General features: G+C 45.3%; 1 protein-coding gene across 46 annotated transcripts in view; it reads right to left on the bottom strand.

Moving 5' to 3' along the window:
- SVIL (supervillin) overlaps positions 1 to 17143 on the bottom strand; it is a 286393-nt gene that overhangs the window by 80795 nt on the left and 188455 nt on the right. For 23 of the 46 annotated variants that reach the window (XM_021064756.1, XM_021064759.1, XM_021064762.1 and 20 more), the window contains 3 exons: positions 4299 to 4379; positions 1075 to 1956; positions 531 to 701 (listed from right to left, as the gene is read on the bottom strand). The exons of 16 other annotated variants lie outside the window; for them this stretch is intronic. In XM_021064756.1, the coding sequence (XP_020920415.1) occupies positions 531 to 701; positions 1075 to 1956; positions 4299 to 4379 (1134 nt within the window). The remainder of the gene's footprint in view (positions 1 to 530; positions 702 to 1074; positions 1957 to 4298; positions 4380 to 17143) is intronic. 7 more of the 46 variants (XM_021064770.1, XM_021064750.1, XM_021064766.1 and 4 more) reach the window with 2 other exon arrangements.

The raw sequence follows: 17143 nt of genomic DNA, 5'->3' as shown, positions 1-17143 counted from the left end.
GATAATAATGGACGAACCCCTTCATTTTTATGCATTAGCCTATGACACAATAAAAACGCACAAACAGTGATAGAATGAACATAAAAGCCCTTAAAATGATTTTCACTGTAAAATCTGGTGGACAGTCAGTCCAGATTCTAATTTAACAGGAGCATAAGAATTTAAGAACATTAAATGAACAATGCTGCTCACTCCTTACCATCTGAGTGCGATCTGAAACCGTAGGGTGGGGAAAAAAAGAAGGGATATATGTATACGGATAAGTGATTCACTGCTGTAAACCTGAAACTAATACAACACCGTTAAGTCAACGATACTCCCACAAAATGAAAAAAACACTGTACCGTGATATTTTCACGAATCTTTAAATAAACACATTTCTAAGAGCCAAGTAACGTTATCTCCTTGTTGCATAGACGGAATTATGGAATCATCACATCCCACTGAAACCGCATCAGGACAGCCCCTGGGGTGGACATCCGGTAGGATTTAAGCTCCTGGACTCACAAACTTCACAGACACGTGCCTACCTATCCGTCTCCTTTCGTTCTGCTGAGGTTATGGGCTGGGTTCTAAATCTCTCAGAAGTCTTTCTACTTTCACCAGGAGAGAAATAGCGTCTCGGTTTCCGGGGCCCTCTCTCCCGCTCCACACCGGTAGGCAAGCCAACTCCTTTGCTTGACCTCTCAACCCGGGGATGGCTTTTAGGACGGTGGGGAGAAAGTAGACAGAAGGGAGATGGGGCGGGGTCAGAGAGAAGGAATAAAGCAAAGGTTTAGGCATCTCAGCGGGTCAAGGCATGGACACCGCCCAACCCCAACACATGCCTCTCCCATGCAGGCCGGGAGGTGGAACATTCCAGAAACCCCACACTCCAGAGCTCCCCATTAGTAGGCGAAGCAGAGTGGTAGTCATGGAGCCATGTCTGTAGGGTCTGCCCTGTACACACTGGTGAGCTAAGCTATTAGACTTGAAGCAGGACACCACACACGACGACGACGAGTGAATAACTCAGTAACTCTGCCAAGGACGTGCAAGTGATACAAGGGGAGGGACACGTTCAATATCACCTACAGTTCAGGTTTCTTGCTGGCACTGGCTGACTCCAAGAAGGCGTTACGCAGCTGGGCGACAGAGACCTTGGTGTCTAGCTGGCCCATCTCCAGCTCAGCCTTGGACCTCTGCGGCTCTGGGTCTGGCTTGGACACCACGGCCTTGGCCTTCAGGGCCTGAAGCTGAGGGGGGCCCGTGTAGTCAGACAGGGAGCGGGTGAGGACCTTGTGCTTCCTGGTGGGCGCCTCCTTCTTGGGACCTTGGGGTCCAGACTCGCTCTGCACGTACACCACCATCTCGCTCCTACCGGTCCTCTCCGGCGGCGGCGGTGGCGAGTGCTGAGCGGGAGGTGGGCGGACCAGGCTTTCTGGTTCGTTCCGCGTTTCCAAGGTGACGGTGCTTCTCATTGGTTCATTCATGTCCCCGGCTCCAGGCCGGTCCTCCCGGCTTCTCCCGAGGCCATGATCCTCCAAAGCTACAAGCGTTTTCCCACCTTTCTTGAGACCTTCCGAAAAGGGCACCTCTTCTTCTCCTTTTGATTCACTGATATGGAGAGCTGCGGTAACGCTCTGCTCGCCTTCTAGAACCTTCGAGGCGGGAGGTTCTGTGACATCACGAGCGGCTGGCCCCACCCAGCCGGACTCAGGGATGTGTGCGGGGGTGTCCGACGTCACCAGCGTGATGGTGTGAATGGTATCGGCCGGCTGGACGTAGCCTCGGATGGGCTGTCGGGCCGAGCCGGCCACCCTGCCCGAGACCCTCTCGAAGGCGGAGTTTTCCGACTGAAAGGCCAGCGGATGGCCTGGTGCTGGCTGGTGTCTCCTCTGAGTTAGGGACTCCGAGGCCAGTTCGGGGCTGCTCCGAGCGCTCTCCTCTCTCACCAATTTTTCTCTAACTTTAACTCTTTAAGAAAGAAAAGGGTTTTAAGTGGCCGAGTGGAATAACTGCTTAAAGGGGAAGAGAGCACGGGTGTGCAGATCAGAGATGCTCAGAGAACGGAAAAGCATTTTGGAGGGGGGAGGGGGAAGGGGGGGGCCGTCAGGGTCCGAAACCACTGGCACTTGCCAGAGAAAGGACTCTGAGATTCCAAATGCACACACATTATCCATGTAAGTGAGGCCGAAGTCACTCTGTCTGCTGTAAAGCTAAGAGGGTTCACATGCTACCCTGGAACAGATGCCTTCCGACTAAATGAATATTCAGAAGCCACAGAGGACTTCATTAATATGCACCACCCCTATGCATAAGGGTGGCTCTGAATCAGTAAGCGTTCCACATATATGGCCTCTTCTATGGACTGGGGTGGGTGTTGGGGGGTCGTTTCCAGGCAGGGATGCTGTTTATAGACCAAATGTAATTTCACTGTCTCCTGGAAATAGCAGAACATTCGCGATTATTGTTATTTTTTCTTGAGCTCAAGATACTACAAAGGATCACCCCTTTTCAAGCATTCAACGAAATGGTCACAAGCTTTTTCATGCCATGCAGGCTCCATTCATTCAGAAAACGTGTGACCAGTTAAGACATCACTTCTCACAAGTCAAGCACTAAGAAGAATGTTAGTGGAAAGATCTCTGTTGAAAGGTTAATGTGCTGAATTATTTTCTCCCCTCTGGAACTGCCATTAGGCCCTCAGGGAAAAACTCATCTAAAAAGACAGGGCTCTTGGTTGTTTCTAGAACTATCTATCTGAGAGCAAAACTGAAATCCATCATCAAAGCAACTGAACTTTCCTTTTTCTTTTCTGTCTTTTTGGGGCCACACTCACAGCATATGGAGGTTCCTAGGCCGACACCACATCCGCAGCCACAGCAACTCAGGATCCAAGCTGAGTTTGTGACCTACACCACAGTTCATGGCAATGCCAGGTCCTTAACCCACTGAGCAAGGCCAGGGATCAAACCTACATCCTCATGGATGCTAGTCGGGTTCATTAAATGCTGAGCCACGACAGGAACTCTGACCTTTTCTTATTACTGCAGAAGCAAATTGGCCAGGAGCTCCAGCTGTGGGTCCCAGGAGACCTCTTTTTAAAGCCTGACTTGGCCAGTTGGAGCTGTGTGGTCTCAGGTAACCTACCTGCCTCAGCTGCTTTACCTTTCAAATGGAAGTAATTGTGGCAAGATGGACTGGGTGATGTTGGCAAGGCACAGGGTTTAGAGCTTAGCAAAGAGTAAGGTTCAGTGGTGCAAACTCATTATTATTTTTACTTTTTAAAAAGTATCACCTAGTGAAGAAGGTGAAACCATTCAAACTGCTGAAAAATGGATTACTGATGGGAGATGATCTTTAAAAAATACAGAATGCTTTTGAAGTGGGAAAAGTGCTTTCTTGGGGAATGTAAAACCTTCATTTACATAAGATTAGTCAACAAAAATAATTGCTCCTGAGATTCACTTTTTTGGAAGGGACTATTTCCTTAAAGGACAAAGACCCCCTGCAAAGTTTGATATAAAACACCTCCATGGTTTTTTTTAAACATAAGATGCAGGATAGCTACGTATATTTTATCAAAGAAAAATGAAGGACACAGAAAAGGCAGTTACTATGAACAATTCCAGGGATAAAAAGCATTCTGAGTTGTTATTTTTCCCAGCGGCTAGCCAGTGTTGGAGGTTTTCATATTTATAAGCTTTGCTAATCAAAAGGCAGCTGAAATGTGGTTCAAGTTCTCCTGTGGAATGTGTCCTTCTCATCAGAGACAATCTGAATGTTGTCCTCAGCCAAGAACAAAGTGACCGTTAGAAACTCAATATATGGGTGCTTTGTCCTGCCAATGACTTATTCATTCTTACTCTTTCCGCCTCTCCCTGCCCCCAACCTTAAAAATGAACCCGATAAGGGGTTTTGCCTGCTTTTAAAACCACGTGCCCTACACGGAGCTGTGACACGTGAACAGCGGGTTGGGAAACCGGCAACCTAGGATGCTAGCTGGTTCCCCTGAGTCAGGAGAGCCCCCGCAGAGATGCTGTTACCTCCTCGCTACTGCCCCCTGCAGGCAGCACGTGGGTGGCGAGAAAGGAGGAAAGGGGTGCAGACAAGAGGCTTTCACAAAGAGAAGCGAAGGTAAATACTATTAGCAGGGGTTAGGGCAGCAGCAGGAGAAAAGCAAAACTGTTCAAAAAGTAACTTGCAGTGGCCCCTGTGAACACGTGGCTTCCAAGAGCCCTGCTACTAAAAAGGAGGCCAAGAAGGGTTAGTTTTGGTGCAAGTCAGCCGAGGGGGAGGTGCAGCTTGGGAGGTACCTGGAAGGCCAGTTGATAAGAGAAGGTGTGTCCCCTTCGGAATCTTTCTGGAGAAACCACTCATATGTGGGTTTCCCGGGACTATTGTGTACAAAAAACAAAACTTTAGTTTGATGTCTATGATGTTGCTGCTATACACACAGACTTCATTTTTAAAAATTTTTTGGCCACCCTGTGGTATATGGAGCTCCCAGGCCAGGGATCAGATCCGAGTCACAGTCAGGAACCAAGCTGTGGCTGCAGCAATGCCAGATCCTTAACCCACTGAGCAAGGCCAGGGATTGAACCCACATCCCAATGCTCCCAAGATACTGCCAAGCCCATTGCGCCATGGCGGGAGCTCCAAGACTGAATTGTTATACCTTAAAACCCTGAAGGCTGATTTTTTTTTTTCTTTTTATGGCTGCACCTGTGGCATGTGGAAGTTCCTGGACTAGGGCTTGAATCTGAGCTTCAGTGGTGACCTACACCACAGCCACACTGGGTACTTAACCCACTAAGCAAGCTCAGGGATCAAACCTGCATCCTCACAGAGACAATGTCAGGTCCTTGGCCCACTGAGCCACAATGGGAACTCCCCTCAAGGCTGATTTCTGTTACGGAAAGAAAAATCCTGGCTTTTGCTAATGTCTAAGCATGCTTTGCCATGGGGTTCCTATTCAGTTCATAGAATTCTCAGGATGTTGGGTTCATTACTGAAAATCAAGAGACAGAATAAATATATCTGAAGTCACCAAAATAAAGTATTTTTTGGTCATCTGAAAGTATCAACAGTCTGTTATAGTCACATTCTGCCTACAAATACCAGACAATTCTCTTGAAAGAAGTTGCATTAAAAATATAAGTTAATTTATTGCTATAAGTTCTGTTAAGGTACCCTGGTAAATAGCCAAATATAAAAGTAGTGTCTGTGCAAAACAATATATATCAAAAAAAGCAACAGGGAGTTCCAGTCGTGGCGCAGTGGTTAACAAATCCAACTAGGAACGATGAGGTTGCGGGTTTGATCCCTGGCCTCACTCATTGGGCTAAGGATCCGGCATTGCCGTGAGCTGTGGTGTAGGTCGCAGGCGTGGCTTGGATCCCCCATTGCTGTGGTTCTGGCGTAGGCCAGCAGCGATAGCTCCGATTAGATCCCTAGCCCGGGAACCTCCATGTGCCGTGGGAGTGTCCCTAGAAAAGGCAAAAAGACAAAAAAAAAAAAAAAAAAAAAAAAAAAAAAAGCAACAAATTAAAAAAAATCATATATATATTTTTTTCTTTTTAAGGCTGCACCTGGGAAGTCCCAGGCTAGGGTCAAATAGGAGCTATAGCTGAGGTCTATGCCACGGCTTGTGGCCATGCCAGATCCTTAACCCACTGAGTGAGGCCAAGGATCAAACCTGCATCCTCACGGAGACAATGTCAGGTCCTTAACTCGCTGAGCCACAATGGGAACTCCAATAAGATCATATCTTTAATTGCTAGTTTACATTTTCCTCTGAATAACACAGCCAACCTGAGTTACCAATTACTAATGCAAGGCCGATCAATAAATGTTTGCTGAGTTTCAACTATGCATAAAGCACTAAATTGGGCTCTTAACAAGTAGCAAAGGTGAATGAGGCATCATGGCAGCTGTTAAAGGACTTACAGTGAGCTAGGCAAGAGAATATATGATGTACACACTCATTCCTCAACGCCTAATCAAATGTAGTGCAAGGTTGACTACAACAAAATAATAATGCCAGGCTGACATATTTTATTAAAAAATCATAGGCAAGGAAAACCTTGCAGTAACTATGTAAAGCAAGACACAGGAAAGGTACTGAAGCCACTGGCCTGTCCCCTCTCATGATGTGGGAAGAAAGCATGGAAATTCTCCATGCTAATTAAAATATTTACCAGCTCAAAACCTTACCAACCTGCCTGTAAGACACTGTCAATGTCAGCTTGAAACACATTTTGGATCAGAGTCCTTTCCAAAAGTACAGGACAAAATACAATTCTCTTAATTTTCTAAATTCATTTTTCTTGGCTGCACCCACAGCATGCGGAAGTTCCTGGGCCAGGACCTGAACTTGTGCCACAGCAGCAACCCGAGCCACAGCAATGACAATGCCAGATCCTTAATCACTAGGCCACCAGGGAACTCCTATAAAATCATTTTTAAAAATTAAAAAATAATCATTTTGAGTTTTGATTCAAGCTCACAGGCAAGAATCTATGGGTCACCACTAATGTGCCTTTTGCTGTGACCACTGAAACCTGTCACCATTAGGCATGAACTTATGTTTCTTCAGTCTTTCTACACCCAAACCTGTCTCCAGCATTATAGCAATTTAGCCCATGGTACATTAAAAATTCACATGTATGGGAGCCATTTTTAGTTCTAATAATAAAGAGTCTAATCTCAACACTTAAACATAAGAATAATTCAGCGTTATCATGTGCAGCAAAGAAAGGAGGCAACAAAGAAGGTCAGGATATAGGCGAGGAGAGAGTAACAGATACTTTTTTTATGTTTTTTTTTTAAAATCATATGCCTACATCACAGAGTTATTTTAAGGCTCAAATGCTTTCTATACAATAGAGTGCTTTGTAAACTGTGTCATATGCTGTCTAACTTTCTGAATATAACCTTCATTAATCAGAATAAAACTTGAGTTAGAGTTTCCACTGTAACTCAGCAGAAATGAATCCAACTAGGATCCATGAGGATGCAGGTTCAATCCCCAGATCTGGCATTGCCATGAGCTGTGGCGTACGTTGCATATACAGCTCAGATCCTGAGTTGCTGTGGCTATGGTGTAGGTCGGCAGCTGAGGCTCTGATCCGACCCCTAGCCTAGGAACTCCCATATGTCAGAGTGCTGCCCTAAAAAAAAAAAAAAAAACTTGGGTCAACATCACCCTCAAAAATTATCAGGCCAGTTACAAGATAAATAAGGTCTACAGATGTAATGTACAACCTGGTGAATATAATTAACATTGCTGTATGGTCTACATAAGAGTTAGGAGTTCCTGTCGTGGCTCAGTTGTTAATGAATCTGACCAGGAACCATGAGGTTGCGGGTTCGATCCCTGGCCTTGCTCAGTGGGTTAAGGATCCGACGTTGCTGTGAGCTGTGGTGTAGGTCACAGATGCAGCTTGGATGCCACGTTGCTGTGGCTCTGGGGTAGGCTGGCGGCTACAACTCCGATTAGACCCCTAGCCTGGGACCCTACATATATGCTGCGGGTGCAGTCCTAGAAAAGACAAAAAAAAAAAAGAGTTAAGAGAGCAAATCCCAAGTGTTCTCATCACGAGGAAGAAATACCTTTTCCTTTTTTTTTTTTGTTTTTTGTTTTTTGGTTTTGGTGAAGGTTAATTTATTTAACTTAAATCTTTTTTTAATTATAGCTGACATACAAGGTTAAAAATACTTTTTTCTATTTCTCCAATTTTGTATCCATATGAGATGAATGTTGATTAAACTTATTGTGGTCATCATTTCACGATATAATTCAAAGCATGATGCTGTACCCCTGAAACATACAAAGTGCTGTATGTCCATTATATCCCAATAAAACCAGAAGAATAAAATAAAAAACAAAAAAGAAATGAAGACAAACAAAAGAAAACAAAATGATCAGGGGCTTGTTTAAGAATATGTCAAAATCAGCATCTGTAAAATGAAAATCACATCTAGACCCAGAGGGCCTTGGCTGGGACCCACTGATCCATCACAACTTAGATGGGCCACTAGCCAAAAAGCCAAATAACCACTACCACAATGGTGGATATTCAAATTTTGATATTTCACATACAATAATTACAAATATAGGTGATGAGAAATAAACGAATGGGAAGGCATCACGTAGAGACCCTTGTCAATGTGGGTCTCCTCCTGGCCTTTCCTCTCAATGACCACCTCTGTGAGTTACTGATGTCACTTTTTTCTTTTTTAGGACTGCACCCACAGCATGTGGAGGTTCCCAGGCTAGGGGCTGAATCGGAGCTGTAGCCGCCAGCCTACACCACAGCCACAGCAAACACTAGATTCAAGCCACATCTACGACCTAATACCACAGCTCATGGCAATGCTGGACCCACTGACCAGGGCCAGGGATCAAACCCGTATCCTCATGGATATTAGTGAGATTCCTAACCCACAGAGCCACAACGAGAACTCCGGGTGCCACGTTTTAAAGAGATGATACAGATAGAGCCCCAGGTCGGAGGCTACTCCAGTGACTGCAAGGAGAGTGGGTCCAGGCTCACTGGGAATTCATCTTAATTCAGAGCAGGAGGGCCTCGGAACAGCATTTCAGCAAGTCTTTCAGGACCCTTGAGTTTGGCTGAGGCGCTCAATGGGATGAGGTTTTCTGTCACCGAATCCAGAAAAAGAAGTGGGGCAGGTGGAGAGAGACCTAAATTTCATGAAACACTTATTGTCCACAAGGCTGTCCTGATCCCTCGGTCTGCTCTGTGTCACACAATGTGGCTGCTTCTCGTCCCACCTCCAACGTATCCACGGCAGCACTGGATACAGGTGGTCACCCCTTCACCTGCCTTCTCTTTCACTCATCCCCTTCCTTGTCGATTCCTCCTCAGCACCTGTACCTCTAAAGCTCGGGTTCATTAGCCACTGAGCCACGATGGGAACTCCTTTCTTTGAAACCCTTAGATGGCTCCATACACCATTGAGAGCTAAACCCAAGGAACTCCTGATGAGCAGTAGGTCCCTCCTGATCTGCCCACCTCACCCCACAAACCTCCCACTGTCACCCTGTTACTCCACCCCCTACCATGCTCCTGCCCTACTGGTGACTAGGGGTGTCCTCAAACGCCCCACACCTGATGGATGTCCACTGCGGCCTTTGCAGGGGCTGCTCCTCCTGGACCCGTCACCTCCATGGACACATGCCTTGCTGCCCCCTTTACGTAGGTCTCTGCTCAACGATTGTCAGAGAGGCTTTCCCAACCACTTGATATCAAAGAGCCATCCCCAATCTCTTCCTTCTGATTAAAAGCATGCCTTGGACGCTTCTCAAGTGGTAGATGGAAGTACAGACTGATCTGGCTAATTCCCAGGCACCCCAAAACTATGGAACACAATGGAAGTCTAGGGCCAAGTTTTCTACCACAAGCACTGCAGGGGTTCTTAGGGGAGGTCCAGACTCAGATGACAAGACACATCATTTCAAAAGAATATCTCAAAAAATAGAGAGATATCATATGTACATGGGAAAAATACAGTATTAAAAAGATAGAAAATGAGTATGACTTTGGGTATATTGCTGGAACCCCTCAATCTCTCCTTGGCTAAAGCCTAGAACTATCTTCAGAGATAGTTATTTCCATTGCAAGTAGAATATACTCTTTTTTCCTAATTTTGTTTGAGTTGGGTTCTGTCATTTGCAGCCAAAATTAATAAATATGTGGAGGAGTTACTGTCATGGCTCAGGGGTATCCGACTAGTATCCATGGGGATGCGGGTTCGATCCCAGGCCTCGCTCAGTGGGTTGGGGAACCAGCATTGCCATGAGCTGTGGTGTAGGTCACAGATGTGGCTTGGATCCTGCATTGCTGTGGCTGTGGCGTAGGCAAGTGGCTACAGCTCTGATTGGATCCCTAGCCTGGGAACCTCCATATGCCGTGGGTGTGGCCTTAAAAAAAAAGGTACAAAATTTCTTTCTGGGGTCCAGGGGGCATTGTTTTAGAAATTTAATAATATCAGGTGAGTGTTTTAAACATGGGAAAAAAAGAATCATACCTGGTGATATTCTTTTTTTTGGATCACCCCTGAAACATGTGGAAGTTCAGGGCCAGGGATAAAACCCAAGCCACAGCAACAACCTGAGCTGTTGCACTGACAATGATGGATCCTTAAACCACTGTGCCACAGGGGAATTCTTGGATAGTTTTATTTATTTATTTATTTATTTTATTTTTCATCTTTCTAACGCCACACCTGGAGCCTGTGGAGGTTCCCAGGCTAGAGGTCTAATCGGAGCTGTAGCTGTCGGCCTACACCACAGCCACAGCAATGAAAGATCTGAGCCACATCTGTGACCTACACCACAGCTCATGGCACTATTGGATCCTTAACCCACTGAGCGAGGCTGGGGATCGAACCTGTGTCCTCATGGATGCTAGTCAGATTCGTTTCCGATGAGCCATGATGGGAACTCCTCCTTTTATTTTTGAAGTCTGGCATGGATGCTTTTATTTTATGCAGTGCCCCTTAACATTATGTTTAACTATTTTTAATAATTAAAGCTTTACTAATTAAGGTTCAAAAAGTAACAGTGGGAAGGATTAGTTTCATACAAACATAATGAGTTGAATATAGGATATTGCCAGGCTAGGGGAGCTGATTAGGGTCCTTCCAAAGTCAAGGATCAGTGCTGGAGGACAGAGGCCCAGTGGTGACGGCCACCTTCTCTTGACTGGGGTAATGGTTCTACCTTTCCCCCAACTCATCAACCTGAGTACTTAAAATACTATGTACATTTTCTTTTATTTTTTTTTAGGGCCACACCTGCAGCATATGGAAGTTCCCAGGCTGTGGATGGAATTGGAGCTGCAGCTGCTGGCTTACACCACAGCTACAGCAATGTGGGATCTAAGCCGCCTCTGGGACCTACACCACAGTTCACGGCAACGGATCCTTAACCCACTGAGCAAGGCCAGGGATGGAACCCGAATCCTCGTGGATACTAGTCAGGTTTGCTACTGCTTAGTCACGACAGGATCTCCTATGCACATTTTATGCGACATAAATTCTACCTCGATTTAAAAATATATCACCATTGACTCAGCAGAAATGAATCTGACTCGCATCCATGAGGATACAGACTTGATCCCTGGCCTCACTCAGAGGGTTAAGGATCCAGCGTTGCTGTGAGATGTGGTGTAGGTGGTAGATGTGGCTTGGATCTGGTGTTGCTGTGGCTGTGGTGTAGGCTGGCGGCTCCAGCTCCGATTTGACCCCTGCCTGGGAACCTCCATATGCTGCAGGTGCTCCCTAAAAAGATAAGATATATATATATATATGTGTATATATATATATGTATATGTATATATGTGTGTATATATATGTATATGTATATATGTATATATGTATATATATGTATATGTGTATATGTATGTATATATGTATATATATGTATATGTGTATATGTATATATGTATGTATATATGTTGAATGACAGTGTGAGGGCTTCTTGAGTAATTAAAAGGTAGAAAGAGAGTCTCGGGCAGAAGCATGTTAAACAGGTGAGAGGACCAATTTCTTCCAGGCTCCCTGGGAGCTAATGGTAGGCTAAAGGTCTAAATGCTGCAGTCGCGGCCAAGAAAGGGCAGTGGCGGACAGATGTGCAGATAGAGGGGACTGAGTCTGGGGCAGGGGCTGGAGCAGCTCCTGCTGAGTTGCTTTCGCCTGAGGCATACAGAAGTTCCCGGGCCAGGGATCAAACCCAAGCCAAGCCATGACAGTGGATTCTTAACCACTAGGCCATCCGGGAACTCCTCCCCACTGGATTTGGGTGTCCACGTTTCCGGCGTGGCTGGTAATGAAGGAACTCTGCAAAGTCATGGAGGAACTCCTTGGCCTTAGTCATGAGACCAGCCCAGAATCAGCTGCAGACTGAGTCCCCCAAAGCAGTCAGTGGCTTTTCTGCTCCCTTATCACAATTCCCACTGACAGCTGAACAGCACTTATGAGCACATGGACTCAAGAGCTCATACAAGGATTCCAACTCCAGACAAAGTGCAAAGAGCCTCAGAGTCTAAACAAGGGGGCCTCCAAGTGGGTCCTGGTGATTGAGGTCCACTGGGCTGCAATTGGATAAAAAGCCTGTGGAATGGAAACGACTGTCCCCTGATCCTGATGTTTTATTCCCACTTTCTTGATGAAGGCAATGACCTAGGACTTCTATCCCTTGTAAAGTCCGTTAGAGGCTGTGGGCTGATAAATGGTTTGCAGATTGTCTATTTCAAGCAGCACTGCTATTTTTTTTTTTTTTTTTTTTTGCTTTCTGAGGCATATATTTTTAAGTTCCCAGGCTAGGGGTTGAATCGGAGCTGTAGCTGCCTGCCTACATCACAGCTATAACAATGCAGGATCCAAGCCGTGTCTGCAACCTACACCACAGTTCATGGCAATAGATCCTTAACCCACTGAGGGAGGCCAGGGATCGAATCCGCATCCTCATGGATCCTAGTTGAGTTCGTTAACTGCTGAGCCATGAAGGGAACTCCCTGCTATCATTTCTTGAGACACAGAAAAGAACAGAATATTTAGAAATGACTGACTGAGCCCCTTGGTATGTGCTAGATGCTGAGCAGCAGCAGAGAAGGAGACAGGACAGTGGCCGTTCACAGTATCCACCCTTCCTTCAAGGCTTCTACTTAAGTAAAGCTATCACAGAGAGATCCTTACCAGTCTGAAGGATTGGCTTAACATCAAATTCATGGTGTCATGTTTGGGGGAATCCTGACAAAATTGCTAACATCCTTTTCAGAATGTGTCGGTTCTGTTGTAGGATGTTGGGCATTTAAATGTCCCTCTTCCTGAGATCTGAGATGCAACGAAGCTGCATGGGTGAGATGCCTCATTTGGTTCATGATCTCATTCTCCCCTTTCCCCCTTTAAGCAGAATCATCATCCCTCTATGCCAAGTCAAGCTTCAGCTTTATAACTGCGCTGGGAAAAGGACGATTTGATACTGAGAAGAACAGACTGGTTTGGGAGTCTAAGCATCAGAGAATGTGTAAGACACTCCAAATAGGACTCTAGTTTCTATGAAGACAGGGAGAAGGTTATACAGACCTGGAAAGGTCAAGAAAGCAGGCTGATGGGAAGGACTCTCCGAATGTGTTCTCACCGGTTGAGAGCCCAATGAGAATGAGATACCCAGATGTGACCTGACCACAGCAGAACACGGGTGGACCCGTGCTACCTGAAGTACTGACAGTTCACGTTCACAAATGTCCCTTGTCAACAGGTGTTCCATGCTTGGTCTTCCCCGGCTCTCCACCTCATCCTGTTCATCTCGTCCCATCTCGTCCCCTCCTCTCTAGATACCATTGGACATCTGGGCCTTTTTGCCCAAAGCAGCCTCCCTTCCATGGCAGAAAAACTCACCACATCCTTAAGGACTTGGGTCAAGGCTGACCACTTACCCAAGGAACAAGAATGAATACCACCTTGGTATTCCCATGGCAACCGACCTTGGCTTCTATAACCTTATTTACTTTCTGTGCTATAGTTATTTCCCACACTTTAAAAAAAATATGCCCACCCAGGAGCACAGTGCCTGGCACAATATAATTTTCTTGAATGACTAGCTCAACTACCTCACAGGTGAAATGCTACCTGAAGTACTGACAGTTCACGTTCATAAATGTCCCTGATGACTGGACTGGCCATCCTGGCTGTCACATAAAGAATTTATTCTCAGAGTTCCCCTTGTGGCTCAGTGGTTAACCAATCCAACTAGGAACCATGAGGTTGTGGGTTCGATCCCTGGCCTTGCTCAGTGGGTTAAGGATCAAGACCTTTAAGGTGTGGGTAGATGGAAAGATGCCTACTGAGTTTGAGTCCTCCTGGTCTGTGCGTTTTCATTTTGTTTATGAGGATGAGACTTGTAAATACCTTCTGTAAATCCACCTAAGCTGTTTCTGTAACACCCCTGATCTTCTTTGCTAAAGTTTCTAACCTTCAAAGGGCAAAACCGGCACACTCTCTTTTCCACTCTGATGGAAAATAGAACTGACATAACTAACAAGAGCAGCGTGTCATGGAAAGAACTCGGATGGACTCAGAGACCTTGAATGACCGGATGGATGATGGATCATGGACTCAGCTATATGGCTTTAATCCAGTTACGTAGGTTCTTTAATCTTTAGGGATTTTTTTCCATGTATAAAATAGATTTTTAAACTAAATAATCTCCAGGGTTACTTCCCATTCGAAGAGTTTAAGATTAAAATTCTTAAACATAAAATATCTATTTTGTAGGGTCCTGGAGCAAGCCATCTTTCCATGGAGTGGAGGTTACTTCTCCTGGGAAAGGGCTATAGGGTTACTATGGATGAGATGGTGACCTTGAATGTAACAGAACTTTTTTTTACTTTTTTTTTTTTTCCTTTTGGGGGGCCACACCCACAGCATATAGAAGTTCCCAGGCTTCAGGTCAAATCAGAGCTATAGCTACTGGCCTACCCCATAGCCACAGCAACTCAGGATCAGAGCCATGTCTGTGACCTACACCACAGCTCATGGCAATGCTGGATCCTTAACCCACTGAGCGAGGCCAGGAATCAAACCCTTGTCTTAATGGTGACTAGTCAGGTTCATTACCACTGAGCCACAATGGGAACTCCCCAGAACTTTTTTTATGATGTGACAACTGGTTTTCAGAGAATCCTATCACCAGGAAATAGAACTCACCCTAAGTTGTCACAGACAGGAATTGCTTTGGGTTTGTATCCCTAAGTATATAACGAAATGACATGCTTTCACTTCCTATAACCCCCAAGAGTTAACTGACAAAAAAGTGTTTCCTGCTACCAAAATGAAGTCAAATCCAGCAGAGTAAAATTAGTTTCACCCTGTGGGTGTCCAGCTCTAATTACATAACAGCTCCTAATTATAAAACATTATTCAGCTTAAGAAGAATGGCTATTAACTTTGGCATCTCATTAAAATTAACAGTTTATTTGCATAAAGTTGCTTGTTTGGGGAAACTGCTAAGGATTGCTTTGTATCTACACCTAGGAGTAGATTCAAGCACACAGGTACACTCTGGCATTTAAAATCTGGCAGAGGAGTTCTCATTGTGGCTCACTGGTAGCAAACCCTACTGTATCCATGAGGATGTGAGTTCGATCCCTGGCCTCACTCAGTGGGTTTAGGATCTGGCATTGCTATGAGCTGTGGCCCAGGTTGAAGATGAGGCTTGGATCTGGTGTTGCTGTGGCTGTGATGTAGGCTGGCGATTCGGTCCCTATCCTGGGAAATTCCATATGCTGTGGGTGCGGCCCAAAAAACAAAAAAAAAAAAATAAAAAATCTGGTAGACTTTGGAATTTTTAGGATATCCTCGCTAGTATTTTGGGTGATTTTGTTCAATGATGACATAAATTGATAGGTGTCAGTGAAAAGAGAATAAAATGAAAAAAAAAAAAAAACCAAAAAACAAAACAGCAATGAGTTAACCATAAAACAGCCCAAAGCTAGTAGATCGGGTCAAAGGAGATGCCGGGGGAAACAGGACAGAAGGGCGAAAGCGATCACGTGACAATACAAAAGCGGATATTGTGTTGGGGAAATAACAATTAAAAGAAAAAATTAAAAAAAAAAAAAAAAGACTTCAAAAGCAGATGTTTGAGCAGTATGCAGGGGTGTCTTTAGAGAGGCAGATCCTCAGCAATGTGTGTTCCCAGGTCATTCTGCCCCAACAGGGAGTGTGTATAAGGACCCTCGCTGCCCAGGTAGGGACAGGAGCTGACCCAGGGACGCAGATGGTCAAGAGGCAGTCACCTCCCTCATCATCTCTCTAATTAGCTAAAACAAGGAGCATGAGGATCTGGAGAGAGATTTTTTTTTTTTTTCTGTCTTTTTCTAGGGTCACACCAGCGGCACATGGAGGTTCCCAGACCAGGGGTCTAATTGGAGCTGTAGCCGCCAGCCTGCGCCAGAGCCACAGCAACACGGGATCCGAGCTGCGTCTGCAACCTACACCACAGCTCACAGCAACACCGGATCCTTAACCCACTGAGCAAGGCCAGGGATCAAACCCGCAACCTCATGGTTCCTGGTCGGATTCATTAACCACTGAGCCACTACGGGAACTCCAGGAGAGGGGTGTTTGATGCAAACCTCTCACTAGGAGATTCACAATCCGAAATAAAGGACAAGACCGAAACATAACCCCGTTTCCTTCCCAGCTGGCGGGAGTCTGCATGTCCCAGTGCTGCAGAAGCAGTTCATTCTGGACGGGGCCCCGCTCTGGGAAGCCCTGTCCAAACCATCATTTACCAATGGCAGCTCTCCTCTTCCGGTCAAATATCAGCTTCAACTCTGCATGAAAACCCCATTGTTTTCTGGCCAGGAATCAAGAATGGGACAGTTTGCCAAGTGAGAGGAGAAGTGGTGGGGATCCCAGGAGAGTCGTGAAAAAAAAAAAAAAAAAAAGAGTAACAAAACAAAGCAAAAAAACAAGGGTTTGCTAAGAGCAGATCACCACCAAGAAATGAGCTATAATGCTCTTCTTTCCAATTATGTTGGAAGTTATGGTTGATGCCCAGGAAAATGACAGCTGCTGAACTCGGGGTTAGTAAGTTTCTCTAATCACGGAAGTAACCAAGACGGCATGTTTTATTATTTTTATCTATTTTTATTTATTTATTTTTGGTCTTTTTGTTTTTTTAGGGCCGAACTTGCGGCATATGGAATTTCCCAGGCTAGGGGTGGAATTGGAGGTACAGCTACCAGCCTACACTTACAGCTACAGCAACACCAAATCTGAGCCACATCTGCGACCTACACCACAGCTCATGGCAATATTGGATCCTTAACCCACTGAGTGAGGCCAGGGATCAAACCTGTGTCCTCGAGTTTGTTACTGCTGAGGGGAATGCCCTTTATTTTTAATATTAAGAGATGCACCAAGGAGCAAATTCAACAAGAGCCTTGCATTTAGGATTTCTAATAGAGCTCAGATTTTGAAAAGTCTGAATGATAATATGTAGCCTCCCATGCCCTTTGAATTTTATTCTAAAATTCACAGTGGCCGAAGTAACGGAGAATGGTTCATAGCTGTAACACACCTCCTCAGAAACACAATTCCTAAAATTCCAAATTTACAGGATTTG

The sequence above is a fragment of the Sus scrofa genome, chromosome 10, assembly GCF_000003025.6.
Source record: "Sus scrofa isolate TJ Tabasco breed Duroc chromosome 10, Sscrofa11.1, whole genome shotgun sequence".
Taxonomy (NCBI): Eukaryota; Metazoa; Chordata; class Mammalia; order Artiodactyla; family Suidae; genus Sus; species Sus scrofa.
Note: the sequence above shows the minus strand (reverse complement) of the source record. Positions and strands in the feature narration are given on the sequence as shown.